Genomic DNA, 22204 nt, shown 5'->3' with positions numbered 1-22204 from the left:
CAGGGCCCACCCAACATAACCCATGTGTCAGTGCATCGAGCCAAGCAAAGAACTCAGTTGTCTTACTTTTTGCCTTCTCGTTCTTCCTGGAGGGTCTCCATCGGAGGCGGGTCCGGTGTTCATCCAGGTAGAAGAGCCGGACCAGCCCCTTGGCCCCACGCTTCAGTTTGATCATCTGCGTCCCGGACTGCATTACACTCATGCATCTCTCAACTGCAAAAGAGGTTCGGGCACACTCAGCTCTTAGACACACATGCAGACTGGTGTTCAGAAACCCTGCCAAATGAAACCTCTGACTCACTCCTAAAGACTCCGAGACCAGAGACAAATTTGGTAAAGGTAATCTGGAAGAGAGTTGTTAAGGAAGGATGCACCAGGCTTCAGCCAGTAGAAAGCTTTACTGATTGAAATAAAATTCTACTTCCAGGTTAACAACGCGTTACTGCTGCACAGAGCCATCTTTGGTTCTAAGTGGCAACATATTTTTTGGTATGAAACTCATGATCATTTGATACTTGGATTTATGGTCATAAAGCAAGTTCTCAGACTTCATGTTAATCTTGTGAGTTTTTATATAGCCAGTTGTAAAAAATATCTTCTGATAATGCTTTAAAAAAGCAATCAACAGAAACAAGATTGCCAAAATGTTGACAACTGTTGAAGCTGGATGATGGCTACCTAGGGTTCATATTATTATATTTTTGTGTATATTCGAAAATAGTTAAATAAATATCATTTTTTTAATGTGATCAGCAAAAGACCAACTTTTCACAATTGAAGACAAAACATATGTTGATGAATTAAACGGCTGGGATCTTCCACCTAGAGGAATACCTCGGTGCCTGAATTCAGGTGATGTCCACACCACTTACAGCCCGAGTCTAAGCCATCCCTGACGTTCTCTGCTCTGAGACGGGCCTTGGTGAAGTGGGCATCTGTGGTGGTGCCCATCTCCCCTCCTTTCCCACTTCATGTGCCTTTGGTGGCCTGTCAACCACCCCAGTTAAGAACTGGGCTCCTGACTTAAGTTAGAGGAAATCCGATTCCCTTCCAAGGAACATGCATCCTGGGCACTGAGTGTAAACAGAACCGAGCCGTTTCCACGGCCCGGACTTCAGAGATGCTCCTGGGCAGCCACCCCACGATGCCACTCTTGTCACTCTTGCCACAGTTACTCCTCCTGAGGCTGACGGATCACTCCATGTTCCCCTTGATCCTGTAGTTACGCACTTCTCTTCCAAATACCCTCTTATTTTGTGAGCCAGAGACAGCTCTTACCTCACCAGCTAACACACAGGCACACACCTGACCCCCACAGCACCCCGAGGACCCCCCTGATCAGGCAGTGTGACGAAAGAGGCCCAGTAAATAAATGTCAACAATGTAGACTCTTGCTGTTCTGGCTAAGTATCTTGTCTTTACTAGGAAAGATAATTTGATCCCGAAACTTAACACTGTATGTGCAGGGTACTTGTTAAAGGTAACTTCAACAGAACCAACTTCACTATTTCCTCCATGAAGAGTGTCTTCTCCCCTAGAGAAGTCAAGGAGGATCTGCATAAAATTAAGGTTTTAGGATTTGAAGTTGCACAGAAGGCGAAGTACAGGTTGCCCTTACTCATTTTATCTGACATATCAAATACCCTAGTAATAAAAATACTGCTTAAGAAAACAAACACAAATTTAAAATGTTTACTTTGAAGCACAAAACAAACTTTGAGACACGGTTTCACACACGTTAGTGAATTCACTCCCCACCAAGCACCATTCATTTAGGTAACAGAAGCCGCGGATCTGAATTCTCGACAGCCACGCTGACCACCTCATACAGCAATTAGGGGGAGAACAGACAGAGCGTCGGGGCATCAAGATAAAACCATCAGGTCAAACCAGCCAAGCCAAAACTCCCAGAACACCTATCAGAACTTCACTGCCCACTGACAAGAAGTCACATCAATAAACAGATGTTCACAGAGGAACTCCTTACTCCAGGTGCAGGGCCACATGACAAGGAAAAGCAGAGAAAAAGGAGGCTTTGCCCTTGACTTAAAGGGGTTAAACTTTAAGAGAATGAAACATCTAGAACGATAACTTATCCCTGGTAGTTGAGAGCTGTGGTCACGAGCACAGGACCCAGAGTCTGGGGTGGAATTCCAGGTCTGCCTCTTACTGGCTGCGTGACTCGGGGCACCTGACTTAACCCCTCTGTGCCTCCGTTTCCTGTGTAGAAGACGGGGATAATGTTGTTTACCTCTTGAGTTATTGTTGAGCACTGAATGAGCAATTCACATAAAGGACTGAAAACATGCCCGGCACACTATAAACATTATAAACGGAAGCTATGATTACAGTTTTATTATTGAAATATTTAAACATAAGTAAAGGCAGAAATACTATGGGGGTCCACAGAAAAAGGAAAATGGAGTGGGCTGAGTGGGGAGAAGCATGGTAATAAAACAGGATGAAATGAAGACATGGGTACAGGAGGGAGCAGGGAAGTGACAGAGGACAGGGAAGAGACCAACTCAGCAGGTGTGTGACTCCACGGCCCACATGCCCAGGCCGCAGGGCTGGGGACACTGAGGCAAGATTTTAACCCACTGGCTTTGATAGGTTCCTTAGATGTTTGTGAGCAAAGGAGTGGTGGGGTAAAAGACATAATTCAGGAAGATGTCTCTTTGGGAAGAGAGAACAAAATACGTTGTTTAAACCTGAGTAGAAAACTGAATTAACTGTGCCATCCAAGATCTACAGCAGGACCGTCTACACATCTGACACGCATCCTCTGCTCTGTTCACTCAGCTCAAGATCTACAGCAGGACTGTCTACACACCTGACACGTGTCCTCCGCTCTGTTCACTCAGCTCAAGATCTACAGCAGGACCGTCTACACACCTGACACGCGTCCTCCGCTCTGTTCACTCAGCTCAAGATCTACAGCAGGACCGTCTACACACCTGACACGTGTCCTCCGCTCTGTTCACTCAGCTCCTTCTTTCCCTTTGCCTCAGTTCCACTTCTTTTCCCTGAAATGGAATTGCTACAGCATCTCCCCATTTTAACAAGAGAGGCAAGTGATATAAAAGTGCAGTTACCTGAGCAAATAAATACCACCTGCCACTCTGCAGGCATCGTCCAGAGAAACCCAAACCCTTTAGAAAGCGGGATCCAATCCCTTAGAGCAGGATTCACTAGCTTCACATTTATCCCACCGACTCTGCCATGGGCTGAGACCCCAGCATCCTCCACTGCAGTGCACAAGCACACAGGATCAAAAAGGGCTTGGCAGAGGGAGGCCTGAAACAGTGTGCTGCTTCGCTGTTCGTGTAGCTGCTTTCCGCTTTCTCCAGGACGTGCCCACCACCTAGAAGGCCACTTGGTTAGAGTCAAATTGAAAAGTCAAGTCCCATGGAGTCTGGAGAGTCGTCTGACCCTCCTCTCCCTTCCTCGAAGCTGACAGCAGACAGCCCACTGGAGTGTGAGGCTAACCAGAGAAGGAGGAGCCTCGACCACTCTCTAACGCATTCCAGTGCGTAAGAATCACCATCGGAGACAAAATACTCTTCCCGTGTCATCTAAGTCACTAAAGTATCAGCATGAGCCAATTTCTTCATGTTCTGCCGTCAGCAAAGACAGGTAACAGCAGTTACTACCTCTATAAAAGGCATTCTCCAGCCATGCCAATCGGCAGATTCCATAAACAGGCTGAGAATGGAGGGAACAAGGGAACAGTCCCAGTGGCCTAGGGTGATACAGCCTGTCACACACACTGCCAGTGCTGGAGGGCCTCTGGGGAGGGGCTGCAGGTGCAGGCATCTCCCAACACAAGCACACTCCCTCAGATCCTGCATCCTCCTTGTAGCAGTCTTCATATTTTCAGAAAAGAAGTTTATCTGGATACAGTGCAGCAACATTCAAGAAGAGTCAGGGAGAGATGGCCATCAGCCCATCACATCACACGTCCTGTTCTTGTCTGTCATGCTCCAAGCCTCAATACGCACACAAATTTGACAAACTGGTTGCAATCATGATATTCAAGTCACTTGGCACTCTGCTTTTTTTCATTTGTATTATAAACAGCTTTCCATGTTTCTACACAGTCTTAATAATTATTTTAATAGCCGCCTAACAAAACAACATAAATATTTAAAGAGGAGAACATGAGTAAAGGACTGTATTTCTAACTTTATTATATAATTAGAGCTTTAAAACTCTTAGAGTCTCATCTGTGAAATGAAAGGCGTAACAAAGTGGTCTACGAGGTCCTTTAGAATTCAACTCTTTAAAAGGATTAAATCAATCATTTTCAGTCAGTTTAAAATAAGTCAATTTCCTTAGGGGTTATCAGTTGACTAAATCCTTCAAGTAGAAAATGCTGTAAAAAAATACACCTCTCATTTGAAGTATGATAGTAGAAAGTGTATATAATTTGTGGGAGATTCTCAACATTTCCACTAAGTATGCATGACTTCTAACAGGTTTTAATTCTTTAAGCCACGTTTGAATCAAAGATAATCATGTTTGGTTAGGAACGTCATATATGCCATCTGATGCTGATTTTTTAACAGCTTTATTATTGAAGTATAATTCATAGACAATAAAATTCACCTGTTTTAAATGTACAATGACTTTGTATATTACCGAGTGTGTGATGAACTAATTTTAGAATATTTGCACCCCAAGAGGAAACCTCATGCCCATTTGCAGCCACTCCCCATCCTCACCCACAGTCCTGGACAACCACAAACCTGCTTCCTGTCTACAGATGGGCCTTTTGGATATTTCATGTAATATCCAGACATACACGTACGGATTATATGCGAAAACCATACGATATGTGTCTTGTGTCTGGCTTCTTTCACTCAGCATCACGTTTCTGAGGTTCCTATGGGATTGTGTTCATTTGTTTTTTGTCTTCTCGTCCCCCCTCCCTCACGTCGCACTAAAGCCTCCACTGCCACTTCAAGTAAAAATGATCCTGAATAGGAGACTGGGTGAATACAATAATACACACACACTGGACTATGAAATCAGCACACGAGATAATAAAGAGGATCTCTATGAACTAATTTCCAGGAGATATTAGTAAGCGAAAAAGGCCAAGTGTGAGTAAGCTCCTTTTTGTGCAAGAAAAGGATGAGAACTTTTTTTTTTTTTTTTTTGGTGAGGAAGATCAGCCCTGAGCTAACATCCATGCCAATCCTCCTCTTTTTGCTGAGAAAGACTGGCCTTGGGCTAACATCTGTGTCTATCTTCCTCCACTTTATATGGGACGCCACCACAGCGTGGCCTGACAAGCGATGCCTCAGTGCGAGTCCGGGATCCAAACCTGCAAAGCCCGGGCCGCCAGCAGGAGCACGCACACTTAACTGCCACGCCGCGGGACTGGCCCAGGATGAGAACTTTTTTAAACATACAAATATCTGTTTATCAGTTAAAAAAACACAGGAAGGATGACCCAGAAGAGAGTGAAGCTGGTTCCTACGAGGGTAGGTGAGAACAGGGCGGTGAGGACAAGAAGGAGTGACTCTCAGCGCCCTACACAAAACCACAGCTAAATCAGTGCAAACAAGAGGACAGGAGCAAACCCAGAAGGTGAACAGACACGGACTCACACGCCTGTGAGTGTGTGTGTACACACCTGCATGTCTGCATGCATGTGTGCTTACCTGCATGATTGCGTGCACGTGTGCCCACTTGCATGTCTGCGTGTGTGTGCGCACACCTGCATGTCTGTGTGTGAACACCTGCACATCTCTGTGCACACCTGCACGTGTCTGTGTGTGCACACCTGCGTGTCTGTGTGTGCACAACTGCGTGTCTGTGTGTACACCTGCACATCTGTGTGTACACCTGCATGTCTGTGTACACACCTGAGTGTGCACGCCTGCATGTCTGTGTGTACACCTGCATATCTGTGTGTGCACGCATCTGCACATCTGTGTGCACACCTGCACATCTCTGCACACCTGCACGTGTATGTGTGTGTGCACATCTGCACGTCTGTGTACACACCTGCACGTCTGTGTGCACACCTGAATGTGTGCACACCTGCATGTCTCTGTGTGTGTGTGTGCACCTGCATGTCTGTGTGTGTGTGTACACACCTGCACATGTTTCCAAGCTCTGCTCTTTACAGAAGCAACGTCCCCTGTGCAGTAAGAGCACAGCTGGTGCTGCTCGTCCTGTGCTGTAACGTCACCCCATGCAGGGTCTCATGTCACACGTCACATGACTGAGCCCATGACAGTGCCATACAAGAACAGCACCTGTGCTCTTCTGTAAACACATCTATTCCGGGGCAGTGACCACCAGACCGTGCATTAACAGGCAAACAAGTCCAGATCCTCCACTAGAGAACCTCTCCAGCAACAAGGTTCACAACAATGTGAACTAACTTCTTGCCAGCTTCCACAGATCAGAGTAAATCCGAGTGACCAAAAGGGATTAGCTTCTGAAAACAATTTCATTTCTATGTCGAAAAAGTGCCCAACAATGCAGGTAATGTCTCTCTCAAGGGAAGGAAAGAGAGATGCCCTAAAATCATAGAGCAGAGGTGAGGGGCATGTTTAATTCTCAGCACAGACCGAAACCCGCTGGGGGCCGGGTGCCCAGGAGTCCTGAGACCTGGCTGACGGGCAGTGCAGCTGATGGCCATCTGTCCACAGACTCGCAGGCAGAAGGACAGGGAACAACGAGTTCTGGTTCGGGCTCTGTCACCTCTTCGCTGTGTGGACTTCAGAAGGTCCCTGAGTATCTCTGAATATCCCACTTCCCTCAACCTACAAGTGCATTTTCCTCTAAGTTCTGTGAGTCTACATAAAACAGCTGATCTAGCTTTCATAAATATTATCTTTCAAAAAGACAAAATTCCAGTTCATCCACAGGCCTTTTAGAATTACTTTGAAGAGAAAAAACTGAATAACATCTGGATATCTTGCTACAGACATGAATTTTGAAAATGATATTTATATAAAGTAAAGCTGCTCTTCATGGGGAATGGCTCCACATGAGAAACTTGTCCTCGCCAGTCGTCAGGCCTTCGAGTCAACCCACATCAGCTTATAAATAAACGTGCTTACAAACACCATGGAGAGCTCAACTCACATTAAGTCATGATTCTTCCCAGTGCAGAATTCATTGATTTATTTTTTCAACGCCTAAATCACTCCTGTGGAGAACATAAGATTATTTGAAAGGCTTTTAGAAACTAATTGGTTAGCAGTAACACTTCGGAACTTGTTTGCAAACCTTATATGCACATAGTCAGTATGTCTGCAAAGTTGATAAATACGTATGGGAGGGTTTAAGCCAAAGAAAGGGTGAAAAGAATTAGTCAGTAATATTTTAAATGTCAGAATCTTTTTTCTGTTTTATTAAAGCCTTCCACATAACACTTTCTTTTTTAATGAGGCGTATTTTATATTCAACAATTGTTTCTGTTCCATAGCTGTTAGCCCTGGGAAACGAATGAAATACAAATGAGAATTCAGGACAATATAGTTCTGTTGGTTTTATTTAGTGTTATCCCATAGAGGAGGGACATGAATTAAAAATCCTACACTTGGTTCCATCTAATATGTAAAGAGTTTTCTGCTTCAACATAGCATCAGACATGACAGTGTCATCACCACTCCACTGTACAGTTTGTTATAAAGATATATTTGAAAAGACCACAGATGCTGTTCCTTATTTATTCAGGAATACGACCTTGTACTGGACATTTCGGAGCAAAATTCCCAAGCCACAGTAAATACTGGCTATTACGACATGGCTCATGGTTCTCCACCCTGGCAGGACATTAAAATCACTTGGGGACCTTCTTAAAAGTGTTGACCACAAAGCCCCACCATGTACCAACGAAATCAGCCTCCTCGGGGTGGCACCGGGTGTCTGTTGTGTCTGTCAGTTTGCTCTCGGGTCTTCCTGGGGCCTCTACTGTGCACCCAGAGTTAAGACTACTGACACACATGATCTCGCTGCTCCTCCTAATGTCTCTGCGAAGTGAGGAGAGATAATTGCCTCTCACTGGAGAGTGGAAGAAACAGACTCTGAGAAGCTGGAAAACGGCAGAGCCATGGCTTCACACCAGGGGCCCCGAACCCCAAAGTGGCCCTCTCTCCATTTCACCACGTGCAGCGTCTGCCTTCAAGTCCCCCCTAGGCCAGTAACTGGCGGATCGCTGGCAAGTCTTCTAAACAAGCTTGACTCTAATTTTCTGATCTATAAAAATAAAGAAATCAGGGCCGGCACGGTGGCACAAGTGGTTAAGCACGCGCGCTCCTCTGCAGCGGCCCGGGGTTCGCTGGTTTGGATCCCAGGCGCACACCGACGCACTGCTTGGCAAACCATGCTGTGGCAGCGTCCCATATAAAGTGGAGGAAGATGGGCACGGATGTTAGCCCAGGGCCAGTCTTCCTCAGCAGAAAAAGAGGAGGACTGGCAGATGTTAGCACAGGGCTGACCTCCTCACAAAAAATAAAAATAAAACAATAAAAAATAAAAAAAATGAAGAATCAGGGGCCGGCCCGGTGGTGAGGTGATTAAGTTCATGTGTTCCACTTCAGCGGCCCGGAGTTCATCTGGTTCGTACCCTGGGCACAGACCTACTCCCCGCTCATCAAGCCATGCTGAGGCGGCGTCCCGCATAGAAGAGCTACAACTCTACAACTATGATACACGACTATGTACTGGGGCTTTGGGGAGAAAAAAGAAAAAGAGGAAGATTGACAACAGATGTTAGTGCAGGGTCAATCTTCCTCAAAAAAATAAATAAATAAAAATAAAGAATCAGGTTTGCTGGTTCCTAAGACCCTATCTACCAAATACTAGACATCTATAATACACTAGGTCCAGCTTTTGCAAATTTGACGTACCATGGTGATACCACTCATAGGAATGGCGAGACTAGCAAACAGTGTGTAAAAATTAACAGTAAAGTAGGGGCTGGATGCAAAAACTAGCTACAACAAGGAATGGAGGGCACAGATGGAGGTGAACTCCAGAGGAGACAGAATTCGACCTGACCCCTGAAGGCCATGATAAGAACACTTGGTGCATTTTCTTTAACGGTTCTTGTTCTAGGTCTGTGTACATTTTCTCTCCCCATTTAGTGTGTGTAAATGGTAGCTGTGATTATTTTAAACGAATTATAAATACTCTGGTTCACCACATTAAGAAAATTAGATCTTAATACTTGTTCTTAGTAACTGGAAAGCCAATTTCACTATCGCTTACTCCTCGTCTTCTTGGCCATTTCTTGAGCAACACTGAGCAAGGGGCGACTTATTCAGCTGTATCAGGGAGGCTTAACACTCCCTAAAGCAGGCATAGTACTCTCCCTTGGTTCCACAAGAACGTCACATCAGGGCAGACAGGCGTCCACCGGGCACGTTACCATCCACACGGTGACCTCGGAGCACAGGCTCCCTGTCTGCTAACGGCTGGGTCAGGATGGAACGCTACTGAGTGGAAGCGCATGGGCTGCTGGACACAGAGGCTGACTGTGGTCCGCAGACGAACCCACCTTCTCCCAAGGCAGCAACTGGGCCCAATCCTGGCTTTGCTTTAGAATACAGACGTCCTGACCACATCTCCAGATACACCCGCTGCTTGAGAACCTGCATCTTAAAATCTCTCCCAGGCAACTCTGAGGCCTGTTTCAGGGTGGAAGCCACAGCCCAGCACCATTACTGCTCAACTTACTGCTCACCTGTGCTCAGTGGGAGCCAAGCAGCGTCCTGGGCATGGCGCGGAACCTGAGTTCAGAGTCACTCAGAGAAAAGAAGCAAAGGCTTTCTGCCCGGGTGCGTATCTGGACATTAGCTCAAGGTCTCACCTCCACTGATAAAATATGAAATATCCCCATTAGAGCAAGCGTTAAAAGATATGAAATTCTGGGGCCAGCCCAGTGGCATAGTGGTTAAGTTTGCATGCTCCGCTTTGGCAGCTGGGGTTCACGGGTTTGGATCCCAGGCATGGACCTACACATCACTCATCAAGCCATGCTGTGGCGGTGTCCCACATACAAAATAGAGGAAGATGGGCATGGATGTTATCGCAGGGCCAATCTTCCTCAGCAGAAAAAAAAAAAAAAGATATGAAATTCCAACTTCCAAATAACCATTATCAATTGTTTCTCCCTAAACCTCTTGTCCCCCCGGGGCTGCTCAGTACCTCTCAATTTCAGACCTGTTCTAACTTACTAAGTAAGGCAGAGGTGCTGTCTTAGTTTTGAGCCGACTGACCAATCAGCACATCACTGTCCATGCCCACACCCCAGAGTCATCCCGTTGAAAACCACTGACCTCAACAGGATTCTCACACCTTGCGTTACACTCACTGAACACAGAGTGAGTATCGGTCAAGGTTGTTACCGTTTAATCCATTTCTTTTTTTTTTTTTTTTTTTGGTGAGGAAGATTCGCCCTGAGCTAACATCTGTGCCCATCTTCCTCTATTTTGTATGCGGGACGCTGCCACAGCATGGCCTGATGAGCAGTGTGTAGGTCCGTGCCCAGGATCTGAACCCACGAACCCTGGGCAGAAGCGGGGCACACAAATTTAACCACTATGCCACCGGGCCGGCCCCTGTTTAATCCCTTTCCTAAGTCACTGTGCACACTTTCCATCTACCTCCTGCGTTTCTTTAACTGCATTTTAAAAGAGAATGTCCATTCTGTGCTCCAACAAACTAAACACCCCAGCAGTTCCTGACTCTCACACCAGAGCCCCCGTGTCTTTCACCAGCTACTCGTTGATGGAGTTGATCCTCTTTTGTCAAAAACAGCAAAAAAAAACGTCAAGGAAGCTTAACTGATTTCATGCAAACTGTCCTAATTTTGCTCACGGAGGTCCCACCTCTGCTTGCAAGACTCTCATCCAAGAGTCGAGTGACAGGAAGTGGAAGGAGAGATGACATTTTCTCTAGAGATCAGAGCACCCCTCCCGCCCCTCAGGGCATCTGTCGTTCTCAGGTCAGTGGTCTGGTTGCAGAGGCGGCCCCTGCACCTTCCCGCCCGGCCAGCTAGAAATCGAGTCACACAGCATTTGATCAGCTCCTTAGTTCTGTGGCAGATGTTTGTGGGGGAAAAAAATGCTAAAAAGCAAAACTACATCTCCGTGTGGAACGGAAAATGCCTGGGAGAATCCCCTCCAGTTCACTTTTCAAAAATCGTTTGTCCTCATCAAACCCTTGTCCTGAGATCACAAGCTTCTCTTTCTTTTTAATTGAATACCACATAAGCATCACTGAGTAACTGAGCATTCATACAGCTATTTGGGGGATTATGATTCGAGTCACTCTGCCAAATCCCTGTACTACAGATCACAGAATCATTTTTTAAGAAAAGTAGAAACAATCTAAAAATAGAAAATGAGAAAAACTGAAAACTTCTTTTGAGCAAAGTTCACATATAGAATCAGAGCAGACGTGCTATAAAGTTTTCTAAATAGTCAATCCCAGAAAACTGCCAGCATTAAAACCATAACTATCTGGACACAAGGTTCCTTGAGTCTCCCTGCATTCAGTAATAATTACACACAGTAACACATGCACACAAGCACAGACATTCACACACTTCTTGTGCGGTACGAGGCTGGCCACCAAGCAAGAATAAACAGGGCTGAGAAGTGTCCAGAATTACCCTAAGAATGGTGGGAATTTCAAGTAGACCATGGGACAAGGTGATGGAGGCAGGGGGCCCACCAAGGGCAGACCAAGAAAGCAGGAATGTTAGATACAGCGGTGGCAGGGACAGGAGGGAGCAACTGGAAGTAAAACTTTGGATGGTGAAAAAGAGAGCCAGCAAGAAAGAACCAAAAGAAGAGGAAGAGCTGTGATCCAGGAAAAACGCAGGAGGTGAGCAGGAAAGATGAAGAGCGTCCGACGGCCCCTCAGGAGCTCATCACATCAGAAACAGAGGACACCAGGAGTCAGACCGGACCCTGGAAAATTTCCTCCAGGAAAATGCAGGATGTTCATTTCAGCTGTTACTGTCTACACGATTCTAAACAAAAAAGCAATGCCACATAACTAAGACTGTCCTTCTAGAAGTGTTTCCAGAGTAAGGATGCTACACTTCTTATAATGTAGGCAAAGGACACAAGTTCTAATGGAAAAGGATGATAAATTTAACTACATGTAAAAATATCTATATAAACCATAAACAAAATTCAAAATAAGCAATAGACTAGGAGAAAATATTTGCAAAGATACATAACAGATAAAGGATTAATATCAATGATATAAAAGATCCTACAAGTCAGTAAGAAAAGGAAGACAAACAACCCAATTAAAAGTAGGCAAAAGGATAGGGAGAGACAATGCGCAGAAGTAGAGACCAAAAAAATATATAAGAAATGTTTAACTTTACTCATAGTGAAAAGCTTAAAGTCAGAGGGAAATAACATTTCACTGATAAGCAAAAATTTTAATGTTTAAAAAAAGCCATTGTGGATGAAGTTGGGGGACTGATAAGAAGATTATAAATCGGGTGACATTATTTGAATCAATTTGGCAATATTCACCTAAATTTAAAATAAACATGCATTTTAACTTTGCAATCATAGTACCAAGGGTTTATCCTGTACAGATACTGGCATCATGAAGCATAGAAATAGATACAGATCTAGATAGAGACAGGGATACGAATACAGATGGAGATATAGACACAGATACAGATCTAGATCTAGATACAGATATGAGACAGGGATATAGATACAGATAGAGACAGGGATACAGATACAAATACAGATACAGATAGAGACAGGGATATGGATACAGACATAGATATAGATACAGATAAAGATATAGATCTAGGTACAGATACAGATAGAGATGGATATGGATACGGACACAGATATAGACACAGATACAGACACAGCTATGTGGCTGTTCACTGTCACTTTGTTTGTAATTGTTTAAAAACAAACTTGAAATAATCTAAATGTCCATGAGGCCTGATTAAATAAATGACAAGTTAACCATAAAATGAAATATTATGATGCCATTAAAAAGAATATCTTAGATCTAAATTTGCTAAAACGGAAAGCCATCCAAGAGATTCTAAGTGAATAAAAAAGTTACAGAACAATATTTACAATGTGATTATTCTATTTGAGTTTTATAATGAATAGACATAAATATATGCTAATTGGTCTTCGAAAATTCCTGGAATTTGCGGAAAGGTAATGCTCCTTAAAGAAGAAGAGACAAGGGTACTTTAATTCCCACCTTAAAGCCTTCTGATTGTTGAGAAATTTTCTTGTCTTTGCCGTAAGCAAGTATGGCTTTGATAAATTTTTAAAAAATATATATGAGAAATGTTATATTTACTTTAAAATTGCACATAATTTGCAAGAGCAAGCAAAAGAACATATGGCCACTCCTTCACAGCTCTGCCACCTGCACACACGCTGAAGCCAAAAGGAGGTGGAAAGCCCTGCATTCGAACCCTGGACTCTCTGCTCCGCCACACGGCCGCCTGGCAGCTGAGCTGACTGCGCAGCCTCCTCACACGTTAAAGGCAAGAATCATGGTGAAGTTTCAATGAGACAAAGTATAAAAAGTGTCTTGCTCAATTCTCAGCACACATTAGACCTTTAACAAATACTAGCTTCTTTTCTTCTTCCTGAAGGCATCAGCGCTCAGAAAAAGCAGCAGCTAAAGGTACTGTCAGCAGATTCTGAATCATGGGAAATTCTGGGCAGGACAATAAAACTGCTTCCAAACGTTGAAGGAACTTGAACCCTACACCACCCTAAGCAATGTGGCCTCATCCTGGGGCAGTGATTCCAGTCCACACACTGACGAATCCAGAAGTAAACCTCCAGCGCATCCTCTGCCCTCAGTTTCAGGCTTGTGTGCACAACTGCCAGATGGCAGCACTGGGCTGTATAACAAGATCTCAAACATCACGTCAGTCCTAACCCGCTCCCCACCAACCTCTCCATCGCAGTAAACAGCTCCACCACCCCTAAATGTTCAAGCACCGAACCAAGAAGTCGTTGTTGTTTCCCTCTCCAGCCTTCACAGCCTGGACTCTTCACCTAAAGCACACCCAAATCGTTTGGCATGGCGACCCCTTGATCCAAACCCCACCATCATCTGTCTCCTGGATACCTGGGCATTCCCGCTGGACCCCTGCTTCCTTCCCCCGTAAAAGGTTCTCTGTGTCATAGCTAACGTGGTACTTTTTAAAGGTCAATGACACTTTTCAAAACCATCCAACGGCCTCCCAGAGGAAGTATAAGTAACCCGACCATGCACTGCAGGCCCCCAGGTCCTGCTCCTCTTCCCCTTGACCCCTGGGCCCCACGTGGGTCCACACCACACTCTGCACTCACTGCTCCTTCTCCCCGGAATGCTTCCCCCCTAGATTTTTACATGGCTGATTCCTTCTTGAAATTCAGGCTTAAGACTAAGTAACCAGAGGGGTGGGTCCTGATCACCCACTGAAGGGGCCTCCCGGTTACCTGCTATTAACAGCATTTACTTCTTGTCTATTTTCTGCCATTGCCCACTAAAATGTAAGCTCCCTGAGGACAGAAACGCTTTATTCACCATGATTTCTGGAGCCCAGAGCAGCACCTGGCACACAGAAGCGACACCACACGTTCTTGTTCTTTGGGTTAATGAATTTGTGGTTCCTGATGAACAGAGCTAAGAGATCCCCAACTCTTGTCTGTTGCCATGAAAAAAATTAAAGAGTATTTGACGAATAAAAGCTGGGGAATAACTTGTGTTTATCTCAGGAACAGAGACTCTTAGCATTTAAACCTAAGACTTGACTAAGAGTCAATACAAACAGTGAAAAATGATAACTATTAGCTTAAACGGTAATCAACGTGTTGTCACTTCTGCAAATAATGAAGAGCACGATTTGAAAGTGTCTTATCAGACCTTTCAGAGTATAGTGGAGTCACCCAGCTGGCTGGAGAACTTCTCCAGTCAGAATATTTTATTCTCCCAGAACTCTAAGCTCAACAGAGGGACACTTCCTATGGCAGGCCTCTGGGCGGCCCCAAGACTTCACATCAAGACAAGCACCATCACTACGGGCCTCCAGTTTTCCCAGTGACTCACCCTCATTTGCTTTCTTCTGACTGCGCTGTGGGGGACCACATAGGTGAGGTGCCAACACATCATCTGTATGTTGCACATCACGGGAAAAGGAGAAAAGAGTGGAAGGCTTTATACCAAAGTGCCAGCTACAGCTGTTTCCGGATTACAGATCTGCAGATGACTCATATTATTCTTTATTCTCTTCCATGTTTTTCATTTGTTTCCAGTTAACAAGTAATATTTTTAAAATAAAAAATAACATTTTGTTTTTTTTAACTATCTAATATGCTATTTGCCCATATGGAATAAGAACTGAAAAAGAGATCTGAAAATTAAAAGATAAATATTAAAATGCTTTAATATGATGGAGGAAAATTTTAGAATTTAAAATATTCCTTATCACCCACCACAGAAACTAATTCCAATTTTTAATTTTTAAGGGAAAAATATCTGTCTTATTCCTAAAAGTTATTTATCTAACTCTAAAATTCTGACCCAAATTTATTATTAAAAATTATACCTAGGGCCGGCCCTGTGGCTTGGTGGTTAAGTGCGCGCGCTGCGATGCTGGCAGCCCGGGTTCGGATCCCGGGTGCGCATCGAGGCACCACTTCTCTGCCCATCCTGGGGCCGAGTCCCACATACAGCAACTAGAAGGGTGTGCAGTTATGACATACAACTATCTACTGGGGCTTTGGGGGCAAAAAATAAAATAAATAAAATCTTTAAAAAAAAAAAAAAAAATTATACCGGTCCACATTTGAGTCACATTTGCCTGATTTGGAGCCAGAGCAAACGATAATATAGAAACAATTCTGGTAATTTGGGTCAATTCACAGGAGCACAGTAGTGGACCCAGAGCAGATGCCCAACAAACAATAAATTACAAGCCTTAAAAGCAGGATGGTGCTCTGCATAAAGGTGGGTGTATCAGCCCCCATATGATGCCAGGATCATTGCCAAGTTCAGGGTATGCTGTGTTTAAACATGATGCATGCACTTGAAGCAACAGGGCTTCAGTTCAAAAAAAAGCAGTGAGGGGTGACATAAGCATCATGGTGGCGTGAGACGTTCCCTTTGTCTCTCCCCTTCAATCAACAACTAGCAAAACATCCATAACTCGGCGCAAGTTCCTCTGCCCAGCACCCCAGGACGCTGGAGAGACCCACACACCTGTACATCTGAAGGGAGGTGGACTGGAGCACACAGAAGAGGTGACCCAGGGAACAGCGGAGGTGGAGCCCACAGCCCCAGTGGAGGTGGCACACACAACTCCAGCCTCTTGGTTGCAGTGGCACCTGTGGCCACGGGGAACCAGGCAGCAGCAGCAGCAGGGCCCATGACCCTGGTCCCTCTACCCACAGTGGTGGCACGCATGAACCTGGTTCCATCAAAGCTGCCCTCTCCCCCAACCGCAGTAGCAGTGCCTGTGACCCAGGAGACCCCAGACGTGGCAGAGGCATTGCCATCCCAGTGCCCCCAGCAACTGTAGCCACATGGGCAGCAGCAAGGCACCAGTGTCTTTTCCAACCATAATGGTGTGAAACTAAAAATCAATGACAAGAAGAACGCTGGAAAAGTCAGAAATATGTAAAGACTAAACAACATGCTACTGAACAACTACTGGATCAATGAAGAAATCAAAGAATACCTAAAGATATATGAAAATGAAAACACAACATACCAAAATTTATGGGATGCAGCAAAAGCGGCACTAAGAGGAAGTTTATAGCAATACAGGCCTACCTCAAGAAACAAGAGAAATCCCAAATAAACAATCTAACAGTGCACCTAAAGGAACTAGAAAAAGAAGAGCAAACAAAGCCCAAAGTCAGTAGAAGGAGGGAAATAATAAAAATCAGAGTGGAAATCAATGAAATAGAGACTAAAAGGACAACAGATCAATGGAACTAAGAGCTGGTTCTTTGAAAAGATAAATAAAATTGACAAACCTTTAGCCAGACTCACTAAGAAAAAAAGAGAAGGTTCAAATAAAATCAGAAATGAAAGAGAAGTTACAATGGATACCACAGAAATATAAAGATTATATTTATAAATAAATACAAAGGAAATATAAAGGATTATAAGAGAGTACTATGAACAGCTACATGCCAATAAATTGGACAACCTAAAAGAAATGGATAAATCCTTAAAATCACAGAACCTTCTAAGACTGAATCATGAAGAAATAGAAAATCTGAATAGACTGATCACTAGTAAGAAGAATGAAACAGCAATCAAAAACTTCCCAAAAAACAAAAATCCAGGACCAGACAGCTTCTCTGGTGAATTCCACCAAACATTCAAAGAAGATTTAATACCTATCTTTCTCAAACTCTTCCAAATATTGAAGAGGAGGGAATGCTTCACAACTCACTCTACAAGGCCAACCACAATACAAGGCCAACCACAATCCCAAAACCAGACAAGAACAACACAAAAAAAAAAAAGGAAAATTACAGGCCAATATCACTGATGAACACAGATGCAAAAATCCTCCAAACAATATTAGCAAGTTGAATACAACAATACATTAAAAGGATCATACACCACAATTAAGTGGGATTTATTCCAGGGATGCAGGGATGTGTCAACATCTGCAAGTCAATCGACGTGATACACCACATTAACAAATTAAAGGATAAAAATCACATGATCATCTCTGCAGAAAAAGCATTTGACAAGATTCAACGTCCATTTATGATAAAAACTCTCAATAAAATGAGGATAGGAGGAAAGTACCTCAACATAGTAAAGGCCATATATGACAAACCCACAGCTAACATCACATTCAATGCTGAAAAAGTGAAAGCTATCCCTCTAAGAGCAGGAACAAGACAAGGATGCCCACTCTCACCACTCCTGTTCAACATAGTACTGGAAGTCCTAGCCAGAGCAATCAGGCAAGAAAAAGAAATAAAAGGGATCTAAATTGTAAAGGAAGAAGTAAAACTGTCACTATTTGCAGACAACATGATTCTATATATAGAAAATCCTAAAGAATTCACCAAAAAAAATTAGAAATAATAAACAGATACAGTAAAGTTGCAGGATACAAAATCAACATATAAAAATCAGTTGAGTTTCTATACACTAATAACAAACTAGCAGAAAGAGAAATTAAGAAAATAATCCCATTTACAATAGCAACACAAAGAATAAAATATCTAGGAATAAACTTAACCAAGGAGGTGAAAGACCTATACACTGAAAACTGAAAGACATGTTGAAAGAAATCAAAGATGACACAAAGAAATGGAAAGATATTCTCTGCTCATGGATTGAAATACTTAATATTGTTAAAATATCCATACTTCCTAAAGCAATCTACAGATTCAATGCAATCCCTATCAAAATTCCAACATTTTTCACAGAAATAGAAAAAAATTTTTTTATTTGTATCGAACCACAAAAGACCTCAAATAGCCAAAGCAATCCTGAGAAAAAAGAACAAAGCTGAAGGAACCCCACTTCCTGATTTCAAATTATACCACAAAGCTATAGTAATTAAAACAGTATGGTATTGGCAGGAAAACAGATGCACAGATCAATGGAACAGAATTGAGAGCCCAGAAATAAACCCACACATATATGGACAGCTAATTTATAACAAAAGAGCCAAGAGCATATAATGGAGAATGTCTCTTCAATAAATGGTGTTGGGGAAACTGGACAACCACATGCAAAAGAATAAAAGTAGACCATTATCTTGCACCATACACACAAATTAACTCAAAATGGATTAAAGACTTGAATGTAAGAACTGAAACCATAAAACTGCTAGAAAAAAACATAGGCAGTACACTCTTTGACATCAGTCTTAGGAATATTTTTATGGATCTGCCTCCTCAGGCAAAGACAACAAAAGCAAAAATAAACAAATGGGACTATATCAAACTAAAAAGCTTCTGCACAGTGGAAGAAACCATCAACAAAATGAAAAGACAACCTACCAACTAGGAGAAGATATTTGCAAATAATATATCCGATAAGCAGTTAATATCCAAAATATATAAAGAACTCATACACCTCAACAACAACAAAAAAAACAACCCGATCAAAAAGCGTGCAGAGGATACAAACAGACATTTTTCCAAAGAAGATATACAGACGGCCAACAAGCACATAGAAGGATGTTCAACATCACTAATTATTAGAGAAATGCAAATCAAAACCACAATGAGATATCACCTCACACCCATCAGAATGGCTATAATCACCAAGACAGGAAACAACAAGTGTTGAAGAGGATGTGGAGAAAAGGGAACCCGCACACACCACTGGTGGGAATGCAAACTGGTGCAGCCACTATGGAAAACAGCATGGAGATTTCTCAAAATATTAAAAATAGAAATACCATATGATCCAGCTATCTCATTTCTGGGTATTTATCCAAAGAACAGGAAAACGCAAATTTGAAAAGATTATGTACCTCTATGTTCACTGCAGCATTACTCACAACAGTTAACACATAGAAGCAACCTAAGTGTCCACTGACGGATTAACAGATAAAGAAGATGGTGTGTGTGTGCGTGTGTGTGTGTGTGTGTGTGTATATATATATATATAAAACAGAATACTACTCAGCCATAAAAAGAATTTAAAAAATCTTGCCATTTGAGACACCATGGATGGACCTTGAGGGTATTATGCTAACAGAAATAAGTCAGACAGAGAAAGACAATTACTGTATGATTTCACTTGTATGTTGAATATAAAAAAAATAAAAATAAATGAACAAACAAAACAAAAACAAACACATAGATACAGAGAACAGATTGGTGGTTACCAGAGGGGAAGCGGGTGGGGTTAAGATGAAAGGGGTGAAGGGGGTCAACTGTATGGTGATGGATAGAAACCAGATTTTGGTGGTGAGCACACCGTAGCGTATACAGATGCCCAATTATAACGTTGTACACATGAAACTTTTCAATAAAAAAAAAAGCTCCGAGGCAGTAGTGCAGGTCAACCCCCAGGAGGCTGCTCGCCTACCCTGGGTCACAACACTCAGCTGGGGGGTGAACAACACATAGACCCCCATCCCACAGGCTGCTTCTCTAAAGATCTATTCACAGGACAATTATGTTCCCATTGGCCTGCTATTTTGAATTTCTGCAACTGATTCAGCACTCCACTTGCTGATAAGTACTGTAATCAGAAAGTCTTTTCCTCCAGCAGAACAAAGCAATTCAAACATCTGAGTTTATACCCAGAATCAAGATCTGAAAGCTAAAAAAGCACCAACAAGGCTTACATCTTAATTTAAATCTCAGAAACCATTTTTGTAGCACTGTGAACACAGTGTGATTCTAACAATGGAAGAAACTTTGATGAATAATGCAAAAGCATCTGTCAGCATTTTGGGCCACCACCGGCCATTTAAATGAGTCCATCCGGGTGGACAAGTGACCAGAAGGACTCTCGTTGTTAAGTACTCAACTCAGGGACATACAAACAATCAACAAGGTTCATTTAACTGAAATCACATTTTGACCAGTGGACCCTTCCTTCTGTTCCTGAGACGTGGGGTCCAAGGCTCAGCCACTGGCCAGCTCGCCTCTCTCCAGCCGCTCTCAGCAGTTCCACAGTAACCTCAGCCATCAGGCGGTGATGTGGCTTGAGAGGGCCCCATCAGCAAACCTTCATCACCGTGTTGGAAAAGAACTGCTCTCGGAAACAGTCCAGCTACCGAAAAGCTACCAGTGGAAACCCCACAGAACCAGCGGATGTGTAGTCACAACGTGCCCTAGTCCCACCCACGTTGGCACACACCACACCTTGTCTCTCTGCCGCAACAGAAGTCACATCTTTAAGCCAATTACCATGCTTTAATCCAGACCTCGGAATTATTCAGGACAACCGAACCAAGTGTCTACTACCTCCTACAGCCATCACCATATCCGTGAGCAAATCAGCTGTAATGCCATTTACCCCTGGGGAACAAATACTTCTCAGGCCAAAGTGCAGTTTTTACAATACGATTTTCTGCCTCTCTCTTCTGCGGTCAGAGATGACCAGGCCTAAATCAACTCAACTGTGTCCCCATAAAGCCACATCACGAAGGCACTTGAAAATGCTGGGCCACAGAAGATTTTTAAGAGCTCTGCTCAAAGGAAGATCTTACAAAAGAAAAAAAAAAAGTCCTGGTGCAGTTTATTTAAAATGAAAAAAGAAGAAAAGAGAGAGAGATAAAGAGAGAAGGAAGGAAGGAAAACAGGCAGGCTTTCTTAAGGTTTTGTCTGATTTATGGGAATCTTTTATTAGTAAACTACAGATCTGCACATGATCTATAACGTTAACATTATGAAAGCTCACGGCACTCACTCTAGGGAAGTAATCCCCATTTGGATTTTTGATATTAATAAAAAGCTCATTCCAAACTTGCCCGATTCCTAGGCTGACCTCCTCGCCCCATCCCACTTAGACACACACATCAAAGCTCTTTCCTGGAAAAGAAAAATCACTTTCACTTCTACTTCTACTGCTAACAATGCCAATGATGGCAACAGGCTACACAAAATATTCCAGGCCCGGCGCTGCCCGCTCCTGGGGTATGAAGAACTCTTGGCCATCTGCCTTTTTGCAGCGGTCAGTTCTACTGACAGGGTGAGGGGGAGAAGGGCAGAAGAAGTGGAGGAACATGCAGAGGTCACCCGGAAAGGTGGAGAGCGGTCTGCAGCTCCGCCTGGTGAAGGGACCAAGAGTTCCTACTGTTCAGATGCCCACCTTCTCAAACACATCACAGTCCAAAACAGAAATGCTCTAAGAGGCCACGTATTTTAAATGCCATGACCTCACTTGTTTTATTGACTGTCTGTCCCTCCCACCAGAATATAAGTTTCATGAATTTCCGTCTGTTTTATGACTGCTGCATCCCCACCTGCCAGTGGACACTCAGCGAATCGGTGATGCACAAATCAGAGGACAGGTTACAACAAAGGCTCCACGCAGACGCGTTCCCGACTCCACCACTCTTTTCTACTTAAGGTAAACGTACCTTTAGGGGATTATGGGCTGAAATCCGTGTCTTCCCCAAATTCCTCTGAGCTGTTCTAACAGTATCAATAAGTAAGCCTAGAGCAGACCTATAACTCTCTACCGTTCATCACCCTAGGGTCGCAGGGAAATGTGCATTTCAATA

At 43.5% G+C, this 22204-nt stretch overlaps 1 protein-coding gene across 10 annotated transcripts in view; it reads right to left on the bottom strand.

Moving 5' to 3' along the window:
- Positions 1 to 22204, bottom strand: part of PLCH1 (phospholipase C eta 1) — a 214205-nt gene that overhangs the window by 96224 nt on the left and 95777 nt on the right. For all 10 annotated transcript variants that reach the window (XM_087430352.1, XM_087430355.1, XM_087430356.1 and 7 more), the window contains one exon: positions 67 to 213. In XM_087430352.1, the coding sequence (XP_087286478.1) occupies positions 67 to 213 (147 nt within the window). The remainder of the gene's footprint in view (positions 1 to 66; positions 214 to 22204) is intronic.

The sequence above is a fragment of the Ceratotherium simum genome, chromosome 5, assembly GCF_057802395.1.
Source record: "Ceratotherium simum simum isolate JZ-2026a chromosome 5, ASM5780239v1, whole genome shotgun sequence".
Taxonomy (NCBI): domain Eukaryota; kingdom Metazoa; phylum Chordata; class Mammalia; order Perissodactyla; family Rhinocerotidae; genus Ceratotherium; species Ceratotherium simum.
This window is presented reverse-complemented; position numbering and strand designations above follow the sequence as displayed.